Source organism: Syngnathoides biaculeatus, chromosome 3, assembly GCF_019802595.1.
Source record: "Syngnathoides biaculeatus isolate LvHL_M chromosome 3, ASM1980259v1, whole genome shotgun sequence".
NCBI classification, from domain to species: Eukaryota; Metazoa; Chordata; class Actinopteri; order Syngnathiformes; family Syngnathidae; genus Syngnathoides; species Syngnathoides biaculeatus.
In genome coordinates, this window is record NC_084642.1 from 10,978,023 (window position 1) to 10,997,840 (window position 19,818).

General features: G+C 44.9%; 1 protein-coding gene across 1 annotated transcript; it reads right to left on the minus strand.

Annotated features, from left to right (window-relative positions):
• Positions 1–12,174: 12,174 nt before the first annotated feature.
• On the minus strand, positions 12,175–19,797 carry rcn1 (reticulocalbin 1, EF-hand calcium binding domain). Its single transcript, XM_061814249.1, has 7 exons — positions 19,356–19,797; positions 17,617–17,810; positions 16,935–17,113; positions 14,442–14,502; positions 13,070–13,269; positions 12,830–12,978; positions 12,175–12,783 (listed from the first exon to the last, which is right to left on the minus strand). Exons 1-6 carry the CDS (start codon positions 19,577–19,579, stop codon positions 12,871–12,873), a joined length of 966 nt encoding a protein of 321 aa, XP_061670233.1. The 5' UTR covers positions 19,580–19,797; the 3' UTR covers positions 12,175–12,783; positions 12,830–12,870.
• Positions 19,798–19,818: the final 21 nt, after the last annotated feature.

Here is a 19,818-nt window from a genome sequence, read left to right on the forward strand (position 1 = left end):
CGTCACGTAGCCGGGAAGCAGTCGTGTCAACACGTTAGCGTACAAACATGATGAATTTACCTGGAGATATAGAAAGCCGGTATCCTTGATCAAGTCTGTGTGCTAGTATGCTCTTTGTACTCACTAATAAGAGAATTCAATGCACTAGTAGAGTGGCTCTGCCTTACAAGTAATGCTACCCACAGAATTGGTGGTGATTCAGATGGACTCGCCAATCCCAATGAAGAATGAATCCCAAACCAGAATTTTGAATCGACCTGAATCAAATTGTTTTGAACCAGACGGATCAATTCGATTCGAATTAGCCAGAGTCAAAGAATAAAATACTTGTCCTTAAAGCCCAAGTGTCATCCCGAAAACATTCTAAAATAGAAATACATATCACATTATTCACTTCAATGTCTATACGGAAAAAGAAATATGAGTGGAGAGCACATCATACATGCGCAAACTTGCGGAAGTCTCATTCGACATTGAAGTGGTCGCCATATTGGCTGCATCTTCTGTCCGTGACGTCACACTGGGACATTCGCCATTGAAAACATGCGGTGGACCCTACTATGGGAGACAAACAAGACCCTTCTGACACGGCAGCTCTTTTCGAAGAAAACATCTCACAACTGAGTGAAGTGACCGGGGCAATACTACCCTGTTGTTTCTAGCCATATTTAGATGATATGCGGATCACGACCAAACCACATGCAGCCATACCACCTCCCGACCCGATCCACCTCCAGGGCAGTGATGAACAACGGCGGCCCGAGCGATGACGAAGCCGCCTGCGAGTGACGATGACAGAGCAGCCAAACCGCCTCCGCATCCGATCCACCTCCGCGGCGGTGATAAAAACAACGCCGCCCGCGAGCAACGATGACGCCGCAGCCAAACCGCCTCCCCGTCCGATCCACCTCCGCGGCAGCTGCCGATCACGGTTTTGGATTAAGGATTACGTACCCCCCCAACTATTAATTTTTTTTTTTGTAGCTGTATACACACACCTACCTGTCATTTGGAACCCACGAAGCTCTCGTCCTTTGCACCCGTGCAATCCATTTTTCACGACGAACCGTGTCTTTTGGAAAAGAAAAAAGAGCGAATCCATCCTTCCCTAGTGTTCGAGCAATATACAGCAATACAATGAGCCGGCATTTTGGCTAATATGAAGGGTTAAACTAGTAGGTAAAACTAGCAGGTAAAACTAATATAAACATACGAGACCGCTTGAGTCCGCTACTGCCCTGTATGTCACTTCCTGTTTCTCGAGAACAAATCCCTTGAGAGGATTTTCATGGCGGGAGTTACAAAAAGCCATATACGTCAAAATCAAGTTTTGTGGTGAAAAAACAGATGGGTCCATACCGGCTGCCATTTTTTCATTAATAACATTGTAGAAATCATCCATTTCATGACAGTGGCACTTTAAATCAGTGTGCATCCCTTCTGCACGTGTCCACATTGTAACTTCAGCGAAAGTTGCAAAGTTTGTCTATAAAACAAAAAGAAAAAATTTAGCCGTGCTTGACAATGCGCTGCACGGATTACGGAAGACGGAAAGGAGCCATTTCCGGAGGAAGGCGACCGCGGCGGCATGGCGGACGCGACCGCCACTCTCGCACTTGGACACCAAACTCCTGCTACTACATTGCAAACTAAATTTTTCCCACTTGAGCGGCGGCCTAGCTGAAGATCAACTCATAAATTTGTCAAGCAGGGCACTAGTAAGTACTTAAACATGGCGTAATTATCTTAAGTGAATTAGATTTTTCCTGTGCAAGGCTGGAAACAAGCGAGCAGATTGAAACGACTTCAGGGTCACGGGGTTGCTCGCTTGAAGGTGGCGATCCTGCTTGTTTTCCCATCCACGTAATGGCTGTGAGCTAGCATGTCCTTCATGTGTTTTTTTCTGGTTCTTAATCCAGAGCGCTTTGATTAAGACGAGCGTTTCCCTTTGTTCTCCCTCCGCAGGGGTGGGGTGGTGGTGGGGGGGGGTGCCGGGAAGCGGAGGAAGATCACAGGAACCACCGACTTGAACATTTTACTCACTCTGCTTCACTCTTAACTGCAGGCTGCCAAAGCCGTGTGGAGCACGAGGACCTCGTGCCTTTGTGTACCCTCCGTCATTACCGCCGTCATTATGGCACGCATTCAAAGAGATCCTAACCGCTTGCATTGATCTGGCAGCCTCCTCCGGAATCTGCTTGATTGGAAAAGTTTCGGTGTAAGGTTGAATGAGACTGAGAAGTTTTGCAAATCTGCAAGAAAAAAACAATCAAACACGAAAAAATACTGAGATTTGCGTTTCAAGCCAGTAGTTGGCGATATCACTCACTTGGAAACTTGTCAATCTGTGATCCAGCCATTTTATTTCTTTCAGTGATTTTGAAACTTAGGTCCACCATAGTTTGGGGGGAACCAAATAATGTGCAATAAATGATTAAGTAAAAAAAAAAAAAAAGTTAAAAGTTCAACATGTCCAGCAGCTCCTCTTCAAACAATGGTGCGGTAGAGAATTATAGTACACCGAGCTAACCGACGTCACAGCCAACTGCGACGGTAAATTCTCCAAAACAGAGAAGTCCATCAATCATGTCAATAATTACTCGCTGTCTGCAGTGATTGCTCTTTATTTTATTTTATCTTTTATGTCTCATTGTAACGTCGTCGTTTTGAAGGTAAGTTTGCTAACACTGGTTGGTAGCTTGTTATCACGTCGACTTGATGTGTCGCTCACTCATGGTCCGAGTGGATCTTTCTTGCTCAGATAATTACAAAATATTGTAAATATGACAAACGTTTTTTTTTTTTTATCTGTGTGTCTCTTTAGTGTGAAACATAAAAACGGATGCCGGCGACTGCACGACAGTCGGCTATGTTCGTGAAACTAACTCGCTAACCCTTCATCGTTTAATGCTGGTGCAAAAAAAAAAAATGTAAACTACAGATGGAAACTGAATAATTGTTCTGTAAACATCTTGTAACTACATTTTGAACAATTGTTTTGTAAACATCGCCTGTAGCTACATTTTCAAATGTTGCCAGCTTGTTACAGGTTCCAAAGCCCTGTTGGTGTGGAAACGGTCCGGGAGCACATTGTTTTGTTTGTGTGTAAACATCCTTTAAGTGTGAGGAAGACGTGTGGATGGCAGCTAAGTCTAAAAGTCTAAATCACAGGTGTCGAACTCAAGGTGCGGGGGTCCAGATTTGGCCCGCCAAGTGATTTTATGTGGCCCTTGAAGGCAAATTGTGTCAACTTCCATGATTCGTGTTCAAATGTGTACAAAAATTTCAATTTGTGATATCATAGATGATAACATTGAGATATTACAAGTACTTTTGTGTTATCGAAAATCAACAATACTTGAAAATCCCATTACCCTTGATTTCTGATTCCAAAAGTAGTTTATAAATTTGATGTGTAAATATGATGATGTGAATAAAGATTTTTATGGTTTCAGTCACGACGGCCCTGAGGGAAACCATAACCACAATGTGGCCTGTGACAAAAATGAGTTTGACGACCCTGGTCTAAATGCATCCACGGACTTGAACGTGTCTATGCACACACATAACTCCCACCAGGAGCCCCCCTCAGATGTAGCGCTGGATAATAAGATAATCTCAGGTGACATACACCTGGTAAAGCTCTGCTCCACGCGTCCGGAAGACATCACATCTGCTTGAGTCATATGGGAGCCTTGAAAGATCTCTCTTTAATCAATCCATCCATTTTCTTAGCCGCTTATCCTCATGAGGGTCACAGGAGTGCTGGAGCCTATCCCAGCTGTCAACGGGCAGGAGGCAGGGTACACCCTGGACTGGTCGCCAGCCAATTACAGGGCACATAGAGACAAACAGTCACAATCACACCTAGGGGCAATTTAGAGTGTCCAATTAATGTTGCATGTTTTTGAGATGTGGGAGGAAAACCACGCAGGCACGGGAAGAACATGCAAACTCTACACAGTGGGGTCAGGATCGAACCTAGTTCCTCAGAAATGTGAGGCCAACACTTTAACAGCTGATCCACCATGCATAGCTAACTAGTTGCCATTTTTACTTATTTTATTTTTTGTCCACACCAGGACTCAAAGTGTGACCCTCTGGCTCCAAAGTCCAAGTCCTTATAGACTGAGCTGCCACACATGTTACATCCATCTAGCTGTTCTCCCCCCACCCCCCCAAAAAAGGACAAGTTTAGTGTAATAGGAGTAAAACTGCATAGCATTCTGTAATTATCAGAATCAACAAATAAATAAAATTACATTTCGCAGGATAATTTTATAAAAATCATTGCATTTTGTGCACATTTAATTTTTATTTCAGTTAAAATGTTGATTAATTTAGTTTAAAAGGTCAAATTAAAAAAAGCTGTGAATCAATAGGAAATGCTACATTGATTTAACATTATTGAGTGTTTTCTGTTAATTTTAGAGTGTAAAAACAAATGTAAAATGTACATTTTCCCATACTTGTTTTCACTTAAACTGTCCATTTCAAAAACCAAATGTGACTTTGGTCGATAATCCTACCACAATGGATCATTGACTTATTGACCACCACTTGTTCCCTTCATACAAACAAAAATATTAGGACACCTGGTAATTGTCTGTACCTATATGAAAGAAATGTATTTTTTATTTTTTTCAGAGCTCAGTAATGACTGATTTTGGAACTGCGAGAGGGCCTGTCGAGTTCATCAGCAGGTTAAAGGTCATGTCCAACCGTCCCATTTGGGTCCCTGGAAGGATGACATGTACTTTGGTACTTTTGCCCACATTTAACTTGACATATTTTAAAGAGTGCTTTTTTTTTTTACATTATTTATTCAATTCACATTCCCTTGTTTTTACTGGCATATTCTTTTCCATATGTCATACGCTGAAGTCCCAGGTGCATCTAACGTTATCATCCAGCTTCTGTTGTGATTCCTTTGGCCAAAAAAAGACATTAGTTATCCTCCGTGTGCTGGAAAGGTCAGTGCGCATGTAGCTCGGATGGGGGCGGGGGGGACCCGAGGGACCAGCCCCCAGAGAGAGAAACTTACTTGGAGGCCTACGTGCGAGGACCCTACTGCAACAGCAGGGGGCGCTGTCGAGGGTTTGTTGTCGTGCTAAGTCGGGCGTGTTGTTTTCCCAGACAGCTTCGTTCCCATCCAGCTCCCCTCGGGCTCTTGCGCTGAGCTCCGTACAGTCTAAGGGGCTGAGGGAGTCTTGTTGCGGGCGGGGGGGGGGGGGTTGGAATTCCCCCGTGGTGTAGCACGGAGCCCGAGGGGCTCCGGTGTGTCCCAGCAGGGGGGAATGCTTTGGCCTAGAGGGGCCTGGAGCTCAGATGGAGCCCGGAGGGTCATCTTTCTCACTCGGGGAGCAGATAGAGGAAGACAGCCAGGGCACAACACCTTAAGAGGAGGCTCCCGTGAGGATAAATATATGTACAAACCAACGCAACGATGATTTTTGAAATTCCGTTCACTTCTTCGCCGGCTTTCATCTCTTCGCGGATGCCGCTGGAAGATGTTCTCCTCTAACAGGATTAGATACATCTCCATCATGTGACACAGAAGATCACAAAGCGAACCGAGACCCCCCTGGGAAAATAGTGCAGGATGAAGCACGGTCTTCTCCTCCTCCTCCTCCTCCTCCTCTTCCCCTCCATCCCACAGGCTTCCAGATGCTGGGAAGAGAGGAGCAGACGAAGGAGTGGAGACAAATGTGGACAAATGGAGCGAGAGAAGCATTTTGTCCAAAGATATCAGCCTCAGCGGGATAACGTCGTCTGCACTCGTACTGTAAGTGGAAAGACGTTCGGCTGACGGTTAATATTACATATGAAGTTTTTCATCATGGTTTGCGTGGCGGAGGCAGCAAAAGCGCTGACCAAAAATGTCCACACACCGGACATTTTGTAAGGTACACGTATGTTCGTATCCCAATTTAAAGGTTTTACAAGATTGGAGCACAGATACCGCCATTTTTTTAATTTATTTTTGGAATTGCGTGCAATAATCTGAGTTAAGAAATACATACATGAGATATTCAGCTCACTTCACGACAAGCAGCAGTTTGGCCGATAGTGAACAATACTTAAAAAAAACTGTTATCGCCACTCAAACGTGAAATTGACGGTCAAATTGAACATTCAACAATGACAATTCCATGTTTTGCATTCAAACAAAGAATACAGACAGAATACTCACAAGCATAGGTTCTTGATCCTCTGAGAAGAGTGACCAATATTAGTCTTGCTTGAGGAGTTTTATATCGGTTTGTCTGCACTTAAGTGGCCGAGCCGGGCGCTCCGTAAAGAGCAGCGCAATACCCATGGAATTGAAGCAAAAAAGTGTGGGGAAACACAAGAAGAAATCTTTACATTCAATTTATATCATTACTGTATGATTTATTTTGATAGAATATTTGAGAGTGGTAGTTTTGGGGGGGGGGTGAGGTGGCTGGATAAGATTTAATTCCCTTTATTTCACCCATTTTCATCAATTTTCTTAGTTGCTTATCCTCACAAGGGTCGCAGGAGTGCTGGTTCCTTTCCCAGCTGTCATCGGGCAGGAGGCAGGGTACACCCTGAACTGGTTGCCAGCCAATCGCAGGGCACATGGAGACAGACAACAGTCCCACTCACAATCACACCTATGGGCAATTTAGAGTGTCCATTTATTTCAATTTACTTGTATTTTGACTCACGAGCATGCTCATAGAATGAATTAAAATCATATCTCAAGGCACCACTGTGTGAAATAAAAATAGTTGTGTGAGCACAAAGGTTTATACTGCTCTATTTTGAGAAAAACTGAGGGAGAGGGATTATTTTAATAATGTATAATTCCTTGTGGTGCAACTGCAACATGCTGAGAGGTGTTTTTAATATTTTTATTGAGCTACATCCATCCATTTTCTTAGCTGCTTATCCTCACAAGGGTCGTGGGAGTATTGGAGCCTATCCCAGCTGTCATTGAGCAGGAGGCGGGGTACACCCTGAAGTGGTTGCCGGCCAATCACAGGGCACATCGAGACAGACAACAGTCACACTCACAATCACACCTTGGGTCAATTTAGACTTTCCAATTAATGTTGCATGTTTTGGGGATGTGGGAAGAAACCGGAGTGCCCGGAGAAAACCCACGCAGGCACAGGGAGAACATGCAAAATCCACACAGGCGGGTCCGGGATCGAACCCGGGACGTCAGAACTGTGAGGCTAACGCTTTCCGGCTGAGACACCGTGCCGCCCTAATTAGTCACATGACGAGGCATAATGTTAAAAAAAAAAGTTTTCAGATACAGATACTAGGACCTAAAGATGGATATCAAAAATATCGAATTCATGGTCCAACAGCTTTACAGTGCATTCTAATCTGCACATGCAAGTCCCCTGACTCCACTAGAGGGAGTAAAGACCCGTGATGAGAGGCAGGAGGGACGAGCGCTCACCTCAGGGATGGCCCTCAATGATTGATGGGACTCCCTCAAGCTTCATTGTCAAGCCAGCGAAAACACGAACGCTGCCGAACTCGCCCGCATTGCCGTGGCACGCACATGCTACACTCGCGCGTGGATTGTTCGGCACTTTTTCTCCTCCGCTGTGGCCGGACTCAGTTCAGGCAGACCACAAAAAAAAAACTTCATCTCCGTGTGTTCTTTGACGGCTTCACTAGCATCTCGAACTACGCTATAGTGTAACATATGAATATGAATCAGTTATACTAGTAAAGGGCAGCACGGTGGATCAGCTGGAAGGCATTGGCCTCACAGTTCCGAGGTCCCGGGTTCGATCCCGGACCCGCCTGTGTGGAGTTTGCATGTTCTCCCCGTGCCTGCGTGGGTTTTCTCCGGGCACTCCGGTTTCTTCCCACATCCCCAAAACATGCAACATTAATTGGAAAGTCTAAATTGACCCAAGGTGTGATTGTGAGTGGGGCTGTTTGTGTTGATGTGCCCTGTGATTGGCTGGCAACCAGTTCAGGGTGTACCCCGCCTCCTGCCCGTTGACAGATGGGATAGGCTCCAGCACTCCCCTCGACCCTCGTGAGGATAAGCGGCTAAGAAAATGGATGGATGGATGGCGTCATGTGAAACCTGGACCTCTTTGACGAGTGCAGTCATCGTTGGTTTATCACCGAAGTGTGGCTTCGGACCACCCCTCCAATAGGTGAAATCGACGAAGTAGTGCCCAAATATATATTTTTTGATCATTCATATTTACAATATTTTAATCTCACTCTTATCGACGTCTATTGTACTCTTAGGAATAGTTTTGAATTTTTTAAACAGTGCAAACCACAGGAGGATTGTGCAGTACTGTCTACTGAAGTATACCTTGGAGTTTTGTTTTGTTTTTTTAAAGCGATGTGGCACCCAACATTCCAGAACTCATTCTGGTAAATGTTTCAACATTATTATAAATTATATAGGAAATCCATCCATTTTCTTAGCTGCTTATCCTCACAAGAGTCAAACTGGTTGCCAGCCAGTCCCAGGGCACATGGAGACAAACAGCCGCACTCACAATCACACCTTGGGGCAATTAAGAGTGCCCAGTTAATGTTGCGTATTTTTGAGATGTGGGAGGAAACCGGAGTGCCCGGTGGTAACCCACACAGGCACGGGGAGAACATGCAAACTCCACACAGGCGCGTCCGGGATTGAACCTTAGACCTCAGAACTGTGAGGCCAACGCTTTACTAGCTGATCCACTGTGCCGCCTATATAGTAAATATTGAATATAAATATTGTTCCAATCATTTACTGCACTGTACCACTTATAATGCTGAGTGGGGAGTTGTAGCGTTTCCCAGCTGATTTTGGGTGGACCACTTCAGACCGTCACTGAATTGGACCTGAAGTCGGACAATTAAGTGACGAACTATATGGTTTTGTCACTTAATATGAATATTATCATGATTATGGACACAGATGCTTTACCATATAAAGGGCAGAAATCTGGACCATCCCGGGCTTCGGTCCAACAAGTCCCGAGGGTGGAAATCATTGCAAACTCAAATTATAAAAGACATGAGGAAGTATTAAGATATTCATTAGAAACCGGAGCCAGGTTACGATGAAGGGATGAAGTGGGGGTTCGGGGGGGGGGGGCTCATTATGTCAGCGCAGAGGGCCCGCCCGATGTCGGCCGACGCTCATACGAGAGCCCTCACGCTGACGCTGGACAATTCTCATCCTATTTACAGAAAGTCCATTAGCGCCTCGGCTCGACTCCTTTCTCGGATGGAGGATGCAAGAATGGACGCTCAAGTCTCGGTTCGGAGGAACTCGCGCAGTTGTTTGTGTGTGTGTGGGAGGCTCCCTGTGAAATGAATGGCAATGCCGTTAATCTGTTCCAGCCTCTCACGGGAACAACTAAAATATTTGAGGCGTGTTTTTTATTACCCTAACGTTTTGAGCCATATTTAGATGATATGCGGATCACTTCTAACTCACAACGGACTCCCAGGCGGCATGTATGAGCCAGCCCAGCCGAAGCCGTGCCTCGTCCGTGCTTCGGCGGCGGCTCGTCCTCCCACCCACTATGGGACACCGAAGCTCTTTTCAAAGAAGAGAACAAATCACAATCGAGTGAAGTGACCGGGGCAATATTACCCTATCGTTTCGAGCCATATTTAGATGATACGCGGATCACTTCGAACTAACAACAGACTCCCAGACAGTATGTATGAGCCGTGCTCGGCGCCGACGGGTACATCGACACATTTAGCACCCCTTACATACACGCGCGGCTGTTTTGTTACATTCTGAGAGAATTCCGTGCACCCTCCCCCAAAAACCATTTTATTTTTTTCAGTAGGTGTATACACACCTACCTGTCATTTGGAACCCACGAAGCTCTCGTCCTTTGCACTCGTGCAATCCATTTTTCACGACGAACCGAATCTTTTGGAAGAGTATGAAGAACGAATCCATCCTGCCGAGTGTTCGAACAATATCCAGCAACAATACGAGCCGACGTTTTGGCTAACACGAAGGAACAACGAGCTACTTTCCAGCAGGTAAAACTAGTAGAAACATACGAGACCGCTTGAGTGGGCGTCCGCTACTAACGTCACTTCCTGCTTCTTCTCCAAAACAAATCCCTTGAGAGGATTTCACGGCGGGAGTGAGAAAATGCCATATACGTCAAAATCATGTTTTGTGGTGACAAAAACGGATGGGTCCATTCCGGCTGCCTTTTTTCCCATTGGTAACGTACTAAAAAGCATGCATTTCATGACAGTGGCACTTTAAGTATTTTTCTTCTCTTTTGCTGTTGAACTCATATGCATTCAAACGCATGCCGTGGGAAACACCGCCCCCCGGGGATCACAAATTCTGGTGAGGTGACAGATTTTTCCTCAACACCGGCGAAAAAACCCCCACTAGCCTAGCCTAGCTTACATTTCTTCTTCCTTCATCTTGTCTGTTGGTCAACCGCAAGTTTGTGCGCATTTCTATAAAGCAATCATTGTTGTTTACACGCAGCCTTCCACATCCACTCCAGCACAACGTCTGATTAATTCAACGGCGACCTAAGAAAAAGAAGCTTTCCAGACATAGCTCATAGGTTGCTGGCACGGCGTCGTACATCGCAACAGAACAACACATGCATCGTGCTGTCCCCCTTGTTCCTAATGAGCTTTATCGCATCGGTCCCGCTCGACTTGTCCTGTTAAGTGGCACACATATATCCATATGTTCCACATGAGCAGGCAGAGGGGACGCGCTGGGTGGCGGAGACGCTTTCTCGGTTACATCGCGCTCGCTTCGAACGGCGACAGCCGGCAGCGAGAGCCAGTCAGCTCCGCTCTGCGTCTCGGCGTCGAGGAGTGTGTAGATGCCAATCGGTCGTGAGCGCCGACGACGGAGTCCATTTGTCGGTGATGTTAAAGGAGTTAAGAAGCCCCATTGGAGACTGCGGCAAATTGTGAAGTAGGACGCCGGTTCAGCTCGGCTCCCGAGGCCCGCTAAAATGGCTACTGGATCATAATCGAGAGGTTCTAATTCCCGTTACCTGATCGTGATAACACAGACGGCTCATTATAACGCAGTATCGTGAAACACTACATACATACGAGAATTTGCAGATATTCGTTTTGTTATGCCGCTCAGTTGCATTCGCCTCGGTTCTCGACCACAATCCGTTCCAGAAAACGGGTCAAAACGTAAAAGTGATTTGTTCGAAAACCAAATGGATGTTTCCCATTGCAATGAATGGAAAAAGAAATAATGCGTTCCAACCCTGAAAAAATGTGGCTTTTTAAAGCATTTTTTTTAGCTTTTCCTGGTAATAACTGCATAGTAGAAATACATGTATAGTTTAAATACTTTATATAATAAAATAATTTAAGAAACATTTTTATTTTTTGGGTGGCATGGTGGATCAACTGGTAAAGCATTGGCCTCACAGCTCTGAGGTCCCGGGTTCAATCCCGGACTCGGCTGCGTGGAGTTTGCATGTTCTCCCCGTGCCTGAGTGGGTTTTCTCCGGACACTCCGGTTCCCCCCCCCACATCCCAAAAACATGCAACATTAATTGGACACTAAAAATTGCTCCTAGGTGTGATTGTGAGTGTGGCTGTTTGGCTCTCTGTGCCCTGCAATTGGCTGGCAACCAGTTCAAGGTGTACCCCGCCTTCTGCCCGTTCACACCTGGGATAGGCTTCAGCACTCCCCACGACCCTTGTGAGGATAAGCGACTAAGAAAATGGATGATTTATTTTTTTTGCTTTCCTTTACCAATGTACAGGGTGAGGCTAATAACCAAGTGCTCACTGTAGGCCGGGAATTGGGGTAATTGCCGATTTTCCAACCACAATAATAAACATTTAGCTCATGATTGAGGCCAGTACGGTGGACGAAGGACTAACACGCCTGCCTCACATTCCTCAGATTTGGGGGTTGGAATCTCTCCAGCCTTCCAGCGTAGTATTTACCTGTCCTCGTGAGAGGTTTCTGCAAGGTTATTGACAATTCTAAATTGTCCATAGGTGTGAAGGTGAATGGTTGTTTGTGGTACTGACTGGAATTATCAACTGGATGAAGTTACCATAATATAATATATAAAGACATTAGATCACTATTTCCAACGGTCAATTAGAAAAAAAATATATTACAGTGATATTATAACAGTGTACAAGTCAAACCTGGCAGGGCAGAATCAATGGAGAACGAAAGGAGACCTTTTTTTGTTTATTTATTTGTACATAATTGACCTTTTTTCTCCCAAATGTGTTGTATGGAAACAATGAAACAGAAACAATAAAAGTGTGGTGGGGGGAATTTTTTGGGCCCCCTTCAGAGAGATAAATACATTTCAAAACTCTTTGAAACAGTCTTTCACTCGCTAAACAAACATTTTGTGCAAAGACACTGTGGTTAAAAAAGTCACTCTGTTAACTTCATATAAGATAGTTATTTTTTTTTTTTAAAATGGTTGACCAGAGATAAGAGATAAAAATGGAAATAAATAAAGTTCCGTTCTTTGAGCTGCAGCTTCACATTAATGTTATTATCAAAAGGTTGCCCACAGCGCGCTGCATTCAAGGAACCGGCGTAAGGAAGCAAAAGCAACACGGTGGCACGAAGGCACCGCCGACGGTAAGAACATCTTCGTGCTCCTGAATATCAGAAACAGAACAATACGCTGAAACACTTTGACCTTGAAGTGTTAGTGGTAGGACCGACTGATCAACAAATCCTCCCCATCCCCACGTGGAGTGCTGGTCAACCAAGACTGAGATTACCAACCTCTTACACACACACACACACACACACACACACACACACACACAACACACACACACACACACACACACACACACACACACACACCACACACACACACACACACACAGTGGAGGTTCAAGTAAAATTCAAAGCTCATCGTGATTCCGGGTGAGGTCCTCTCCGTAGTTGGTGGCCTGACTTCCTACAAACATGTTCCAGTTCTCCAGGATCTCTTCTTTCGTCAACATCTGGTCCTGCGAAACAACATGATATACTGTCAATTCATGCAGCCCTAACTCAATATTTTGTGTCAACATGACTTTAAAAACACAAAAAAAGTCCTACCTTGTCCTGGTCGGACTCGTAGACCAGGTGTCGCGCCTCAGCCTGGGCATGGTCGTAGTTTTGCGGCATAATCCATTGGCGGATTTCGTCCCGATCCATTTTACCGTCTTTGTTCAAGTCTCGGAAGTCGGAGAACTGATCCCTCTCGGTTCTGAGCCAGTCCGGTTCTGGGCCGCCGTCTTCGTGAGCAAACATGTCGGCTGAAAGCATAGAAGCAACTTATGAATATTCGTCCATCCATTTTATTTTTGCTGCTTATCCTCACGAGGGTCGCAGGGAGTGCTCGAGCCTAACCGAGCGTTTCTGTACCTCTGCCTTGTCGGACTGCTTCACCGCGTATGACCCAGTTTACAGAATAAACTACATTGAACCTTATGCCTCTGCCTCAAAGTCCTGCATTTGGGTCTGACCCGCACTGGAGGTTCGTGACAAAATATAGTATGCATATTTGGTGTGACAAAGTAATTACCCGCTTCTCAAATTATGGTTATTTTTTGCATAGTTTCCCCACTATAATCCATCCATCCATCTTCTTAGCTGCTTATCCTCACGTGGGTCACGAGGAATGCTGGAGCCTATCCAAGCTGTCAACGGGCAGGAGTCTGTTATGGACTCTTTCCTCGTGCCAACTTATTTCCACGCTACACGGCTCGCGAGTTAAAATGATCCCTGCGAAGCCCCCACGCAAAATCTCTGCTCAGAGTTATAGGATTAATCATTGCTGCCCCACTCATAATTTTGCTTGTATGGATAATATGGATTTTAAGATGACAACAGTCTGATTTGAGAACAAACAAATTCATTTTCCATTATTAAATGTTAGGTACCACTGCAATGGCAATGAAACATACCGGATACATTTGTTTCCAATTACGTAATTTCCGGCCTACGAGCCGCGACTTTTTTCCACACGCTTTCAACCTTGCAGTTTATATGCTGATGCGGCTAATTTGTCCATTTTTTTCCTAATGGCTGCGAGGGGGCACTCGAGCGGAAAAGGTAAGAATGAGACCGGTGGAATATATGTGCCGAGGAAATCACTTTTGCCGACCCTGTTAGTGCTGCGCTAGCGTTAGCGATGTGCTAGCGTATTGCTGCTGTGTTACTGGCATATCTCAGTGATATTTACCAGTGAGTTTTATTTTAACCTGTTAGCGTTAAACTCTTTCTGTGTATCATCTTTCTTGGTAAATATCTTGTGTTTCAATGTGGACACTTGCGGCTTTTACACAGTTGCGGCATATGTATGTACCAAATAGTATTTCCTTTCCAAATGTACTCGGTGAGCCTCGTAGCCACGTGGGCTCTGTCGTCTGCGAATTACGGTAATCCCAAAACATCTCTTTGGCTCAAATTTCTCGCTTGAACTCACCGACGTACTCGTCCTCGTCCACGTGTCCGTCGCCGTTCTTGTCAATGTCCTCCAGGGTTTCCTGCGTTGGGCACAAGGAGGTGATGTCATTAACGAGGGTCAACAGCAGCCTGAAGTTTCACTTTTGACTAATAAAGACGGAAACAAGTTGCCCTGGGCAGTGCGACTCAACACGAGGGTCACTTTACAGCTGGGCTGGCACACTGACACGGCAATTTCAACGAACTCTGCTGATGTGAACCAACAACCCCCTCACCCCCCTCCCCCATTTGAAGTGCGTAGAAAAACACTTAATGTCTTTGTCCACTTTCAGTCATTAATTAACAACAACATGCTCAGTAAAGACAGATTTGGGGTGCAGCTCACGTACTCATTTACACACACGATAAACTGAGTGGATGCATATTTTCCTGTAGGTGAGGCGCTCGCGCTGAACCATAATGAATATTTAAACGGACCGGTAGAACACAGCTGACTAATAATAATAAAAAAAAAAAAGGTGCATCAATATTCTAAACTCAATCTTAAAGGTTACGTGTGAGAGAATTGCGCAGTAAAACTAAGAAATCTATAGTGCACCACTGAGTGCAGTCTGCAGTGATGCCTCGGTTCTCGACCACAATTCGTTCCATAAAACGGTTCGAAAATGATTTGTTTGAAAACCGAATCGATGTTTCCTATTACAATGAATGGAAAAAGAAATAATGCGTTCCAAGCCTAAAAATAAGGCTTTTTAAAGCATGTTTTTAGTTTTTCCTGATAATAAACTGCAAAGTAGAAATGCATGTATAGTTTAAATACTTTATATAATAAAATAATTTAAGAAATATTTTCATTTTTTTCTTAAAATGTATGCTTTAATAGTAGAATACGCTGGGCCGGGAGTGCATTGCCTCATCTGTAGCAACTCGTGCCCTAGCATTGTAAAGTTTTTTTATTAACAAAAGTGCAGAACAACTTTAAACAAGCAACTTGCCTTTTTAGAGCCATGATTGAGGGTAAATACGGTAGGTAGTCCTCGATAAGAAGAAAAACAACAGTCACTACCGGGACACATCTGTGTTCAGCGGCTGCGTTATACAAAATAACAAAAGTGCGCTGGTTGCACCATGCGTGTTATGTCATTTACGGGATTTTTTTTTGGGGGGGGCATTTGAATTGACAATAAATTCCATCGTGGGTGGGTCAACTGCTTGCGCTGCGCGCATTACGTTATGTATTTCCGGGCTTTGTCGGGGACATTCGAGTACCGATTTTTGATTGAAAGCAGAAGCAAAAAATAAAAATAAAAAATAAAAATTTTCGGTTGAAAACCGATTTGTTTGAAAACAGGGGCATTCGAGAACCAAGACTTTACTGTATTTCATAGGAACACAACAAACATACAGACGTTGAGAAACGTGACAAACATCAAACCTAAACAAACGCATCTTTTTTTTTTTAAAAAACACATGAGGGAGATGTCCATGGAATGTGTTTTTTTTGTTTTATTAACATTGTGTAACTTGTTCACTGGGGCTATATAATACAGTCATGCAGATGCAAAATGAAGTTTCTAAGTAATATTGGTCATTGTTCAAAGAGGATAAAGAATATATGACTGTGAGCATTTTTATATTAGGGTCACTGATGGTGTAGTGTTACACACTCCTGCCGTTGGTGGGGGCAGCGTGGGATCGATTCCCGCTCAGTGATGGTGTCGATATCTCTGATGTGACCGACTGGCGACCAGTTCAGGGTGTAGTCCGCCTTTCGCCCGAAGCTCGCTGGGATAGGCTACAGCCTTCCTGCAACCCTTGTGAGGATAAGCGGCTTGGGTAATGACATTTTTACATTTTGTCCCTTAAAGTTTTATAACACAGGAGTATTTTCAAGGTGAACCGATTTCAGTCTGTTGCCTTTAGGTGCAACATTTGTGACGCTATACGTTGAAACTACACTCACCAGCGTACGACGGCTATCGTGCGATCAACCCTTCTCGAAAGTGTGATGTGCTGCGTCACCGGTGATGTGACGTGTGAAGTAAGCTGTTAAAATAGAGGACTGAAGGGGACCACACGGCTAATGGAACTAACTGACCACTTATTAGCGTCAACCATTCACATCGGGCCTAATCGGAGGGATGCCAAAGGCTGAACAGTTGCTCAGTAGCTTTCAGTGACATCATAAAAATGAGCCTTTTACATAATTAACTCTGTCAAATGGGTAGTACAACTTTTATGAACACAGGCAGCATAGTGCCTTGCTGCGAAGCGTTTCCCACGCAACTGCTCCGCGAGACCAAATTCATATTTAAAGATCGAGTGTTAAATGGGACAACCATTACATCCCTCTGGACACGCTCCCTCCCCCCCAAAAAAAATAAATAAAATAGACAAACTATCATTTGGAGGGCGGACTTAAAATTAGATTTGGAAAGCTTTGGATATTCGCACATGTGATCGGACATGCTGAAACCAACACGTGCCTCAGTAACAATTGTAGGACGCTCACCTGCACCACAATGTCCTTCATGTGCTCAAACTCCTCGGGGTGGAGGAAGGCCGTGAACTCTTCTCTGTCGGCCGCCTGGTCCCCGTCCAGATCCGCCGTTTTGAACCTCCTCTCATCCCGGGGAAGCATCTTCTTGAAACTCAACTGGTCGGTCGTATCGTCAAACTCTCCCGGATTGGCTGAGGATACGAAGACGGTTACGATTAAAGCGGCAGGCAAAGATAAACAGTCCTCATACTCGCCCCATTTATACCATAATTCCCGGCCTACAGAGCGCACCTGGTTATAAGCCCCACCCTGTAAATTTGTAAAGGAAATACCATTTGCTAAATACATTTGAAACACGAGATATTTACTACAGAAAGACGGTCCACAAAGAGTTGAATGCGAGGGCCGCCACGCTAATGCTAACGTTAGCACCGCCATGCTAATGCTAACGCTACAGCTAGCGCTGCGCTAACAGCTAAAAAAATAAAATAAATAAATACTGGTAAAAAGCGCTAGCAAGCCCGGACCGGTAAAAGTCACTTATATTCCACTCTTCTCACTCATACTTTTCCGCTCTAGCGGCCCCTTGCGGCCGTTAGAAAACAATGCAACAAATTAGCCGCAGGGTTCAAAGCGTGTGAAAAATGTTGAGGCTCACAGGCCGGAAATTACGTCCAAGAAAAAGGTTTCCTACCGAGATAGTATCCGTAGGTGGCCTGCTTGTACTCTTCCCACGAGATCTTGTCGTCTTTGTTGAGGTCATAATCTGTCCAAACCTTCGCCACGTTCTCATAAACGTAACGCTTCTGAACGCGTTTGATCCACGCTTTGAGCTCATCGGTGGTAATGAGGCCATTGGTGTCGCTGTCGATCCGTCCCACTATTTTACTAGAAGGAGAAAACCAAAAAAAAAAAATGTTTAAACTTCATTCATTTGTGAGTTAGGGTTATGCCACCTCCAATTCATTTATGAGCTAACCAGGGATGAAGTGAACAAGAAAAAGTAAGTTCAAACAAAGTAGATTCTTGATTGCTGCAATTTGGAAACGATACAGCCCAACTACTGTATATCACAACTTATCTTTCACACACGCCACTACATTGCAGCCTATTGAGCATTTATTTTATTATTTTTTTTTTTACACACCAAGTCTGAATTTAGAGAGTCGCAAGCCTGGCGTGTCGTACCACATTGTTCGACATGAGGCGCAGCCTTGAAGTCGTAACAGAAGAACACGAGAAGAAGTGGCAGAGATGCTCTGACAACTCAACTCCAGCAAGTCGCTGTTGTAAGTCGCTGTTTGTACGTGTTGGAGCCCAGCGTGTGTTATTTGTTTTATGTGTCTTTTTATGTGTAGAATAAACGTCCACTCTGAATGGAAAAAAATAGTTTGGGAAAACTGTGTAAATAGGGAGGCACGGTGGTTCAGATGGTAAAGCATTGGCCTTACAATTCTGAGGACCCAGGCTCAATCCCGGCCCTCCCTGTGTGGATTTTGCACGTTCTCCCCGCGCCTCCGGTTTCCTCCCACATCCCAAAAACATGCAAACATGAATTGGACACTCTAAATTGCCCCGAGGTGTGATTGTGAGTGCAGCTGTTTGGATCTATGTGCCCTGCGATTGGCTGGCGACCAGTTCAGGGTGTACCCTGCCTCCTGCCCGTTGACAGCTGGGATAGGCACCAGCACTCCACGTGAGCCTTGTGAGGATAAGTAAAGAAAATGGATGGAACTGTGTAAATAAGTCTCCGGGTTCTCCACAATCTCCCATTTATTTATATTGAATGCTGCACTTTGCTCCACAAAGTCTGTATATGCATTTTCAAAATATCAAATGTTTATAAACTATTATTCATGTTATCTATGTCTTATGCCATGAGTGGGTACTGTGCTTCAGTGGGATTGTTGGAGTGGGAGGGGCGGCAAACCAAATTGAGCAAAGTATTCTTAGAAACCAGTTGCCACGTTGTGATGTACCAGGGGGTCCTCCCACTCTCGCATTGAGCCCCTTTTTAGCCACGTAGAATGTCACAAAGAATCCCAAGAAAACAATTTCGTGCGTTTTCATGTAAAATGGCGTGTGTGGGACTGGCTAAAGTTGTGGCAGACATCGGTGCTCCAAACAAGAACGCTTCTTTAACAATGATCCATAATTCAAAATCAAGTCATTAGGTGCGTGGGAATACGTCGGCGGCATAATAATAAAGCAAAGTTTTCTCATTCGTTGGCAAGCACTGCACGGATTGCGCGTGCACTCGCGCTCTGTTGGTAAATATTAATGAACAGTTACACGCAACGCACTTTTTTTCCCAGCTGGAGTGCTGTCGAGTGAATGTGCGTGATTTACAAAATAAATACATGAAAAAAAAAAAAACACTTAAGGAACACACGCGGCGGTCCACGTTGGCGGAGGGCATGTAACGGGACTTACCCGAGCCTCTCCTTACTCTCCTCCGGTGTGAGCTGGTCGAAGGTCCTGGCTTCCTCCTTGCCCAGGAAGGCCTCGTGGTCGTACTGGAAGCTGTTGTTGTCCTCTTGGGTTCGCTCGTTTAGGTTAGTTTCGTGAATGACTCGCTCTTTCCTCGAGGTGGGTTTCCCGTGGGCCGCGGTGGTCCACAACAGCAGTAGCGCGCTCAAGAAGCCGAACACCTCCATCACCCAGAACCGAATGCGGGCTCTTGAATTCAAGCAGGCCACTAGAACTGAACCACTGCGCTGTTCTCCTAAATTGTCTTTTTGGAAATGGGGGAGCGTTCAATGCTAACCACACGTTTGCACTAAACTACTTAAAATATGTACCGCACTGAGACCGATGCGTAAAGTATGTATGACTGTAAGTTTATAGTATGTGACACAACCAAGTTCGCTTCTGTAAGAGACAAAAAAAAAGGCGG

Coding starts and splice junctions, on each gene's coding strand:
- rcn1 (XM_061814249.1), bottom strand. CDS start 19,579: ATGGAGGTGTTCGGCTTCTTGAGCGCGCTACTGCTGTTGTGGACCACC. Junction 14,503..16,934: donor TGAAGGACATTGTGGTGCAG/GTGAGCGTCCTA, acceptor TGCCCAACGCAG/GAAACCCTGGAGGACATTGA. Junction 13,270..14,441: donor GGACGAGGACGAGTACGTCG/GTGAGTTCAAGC, acceptor CTATGCTTTCAG/CCGACATGTTTGCTCACGAA.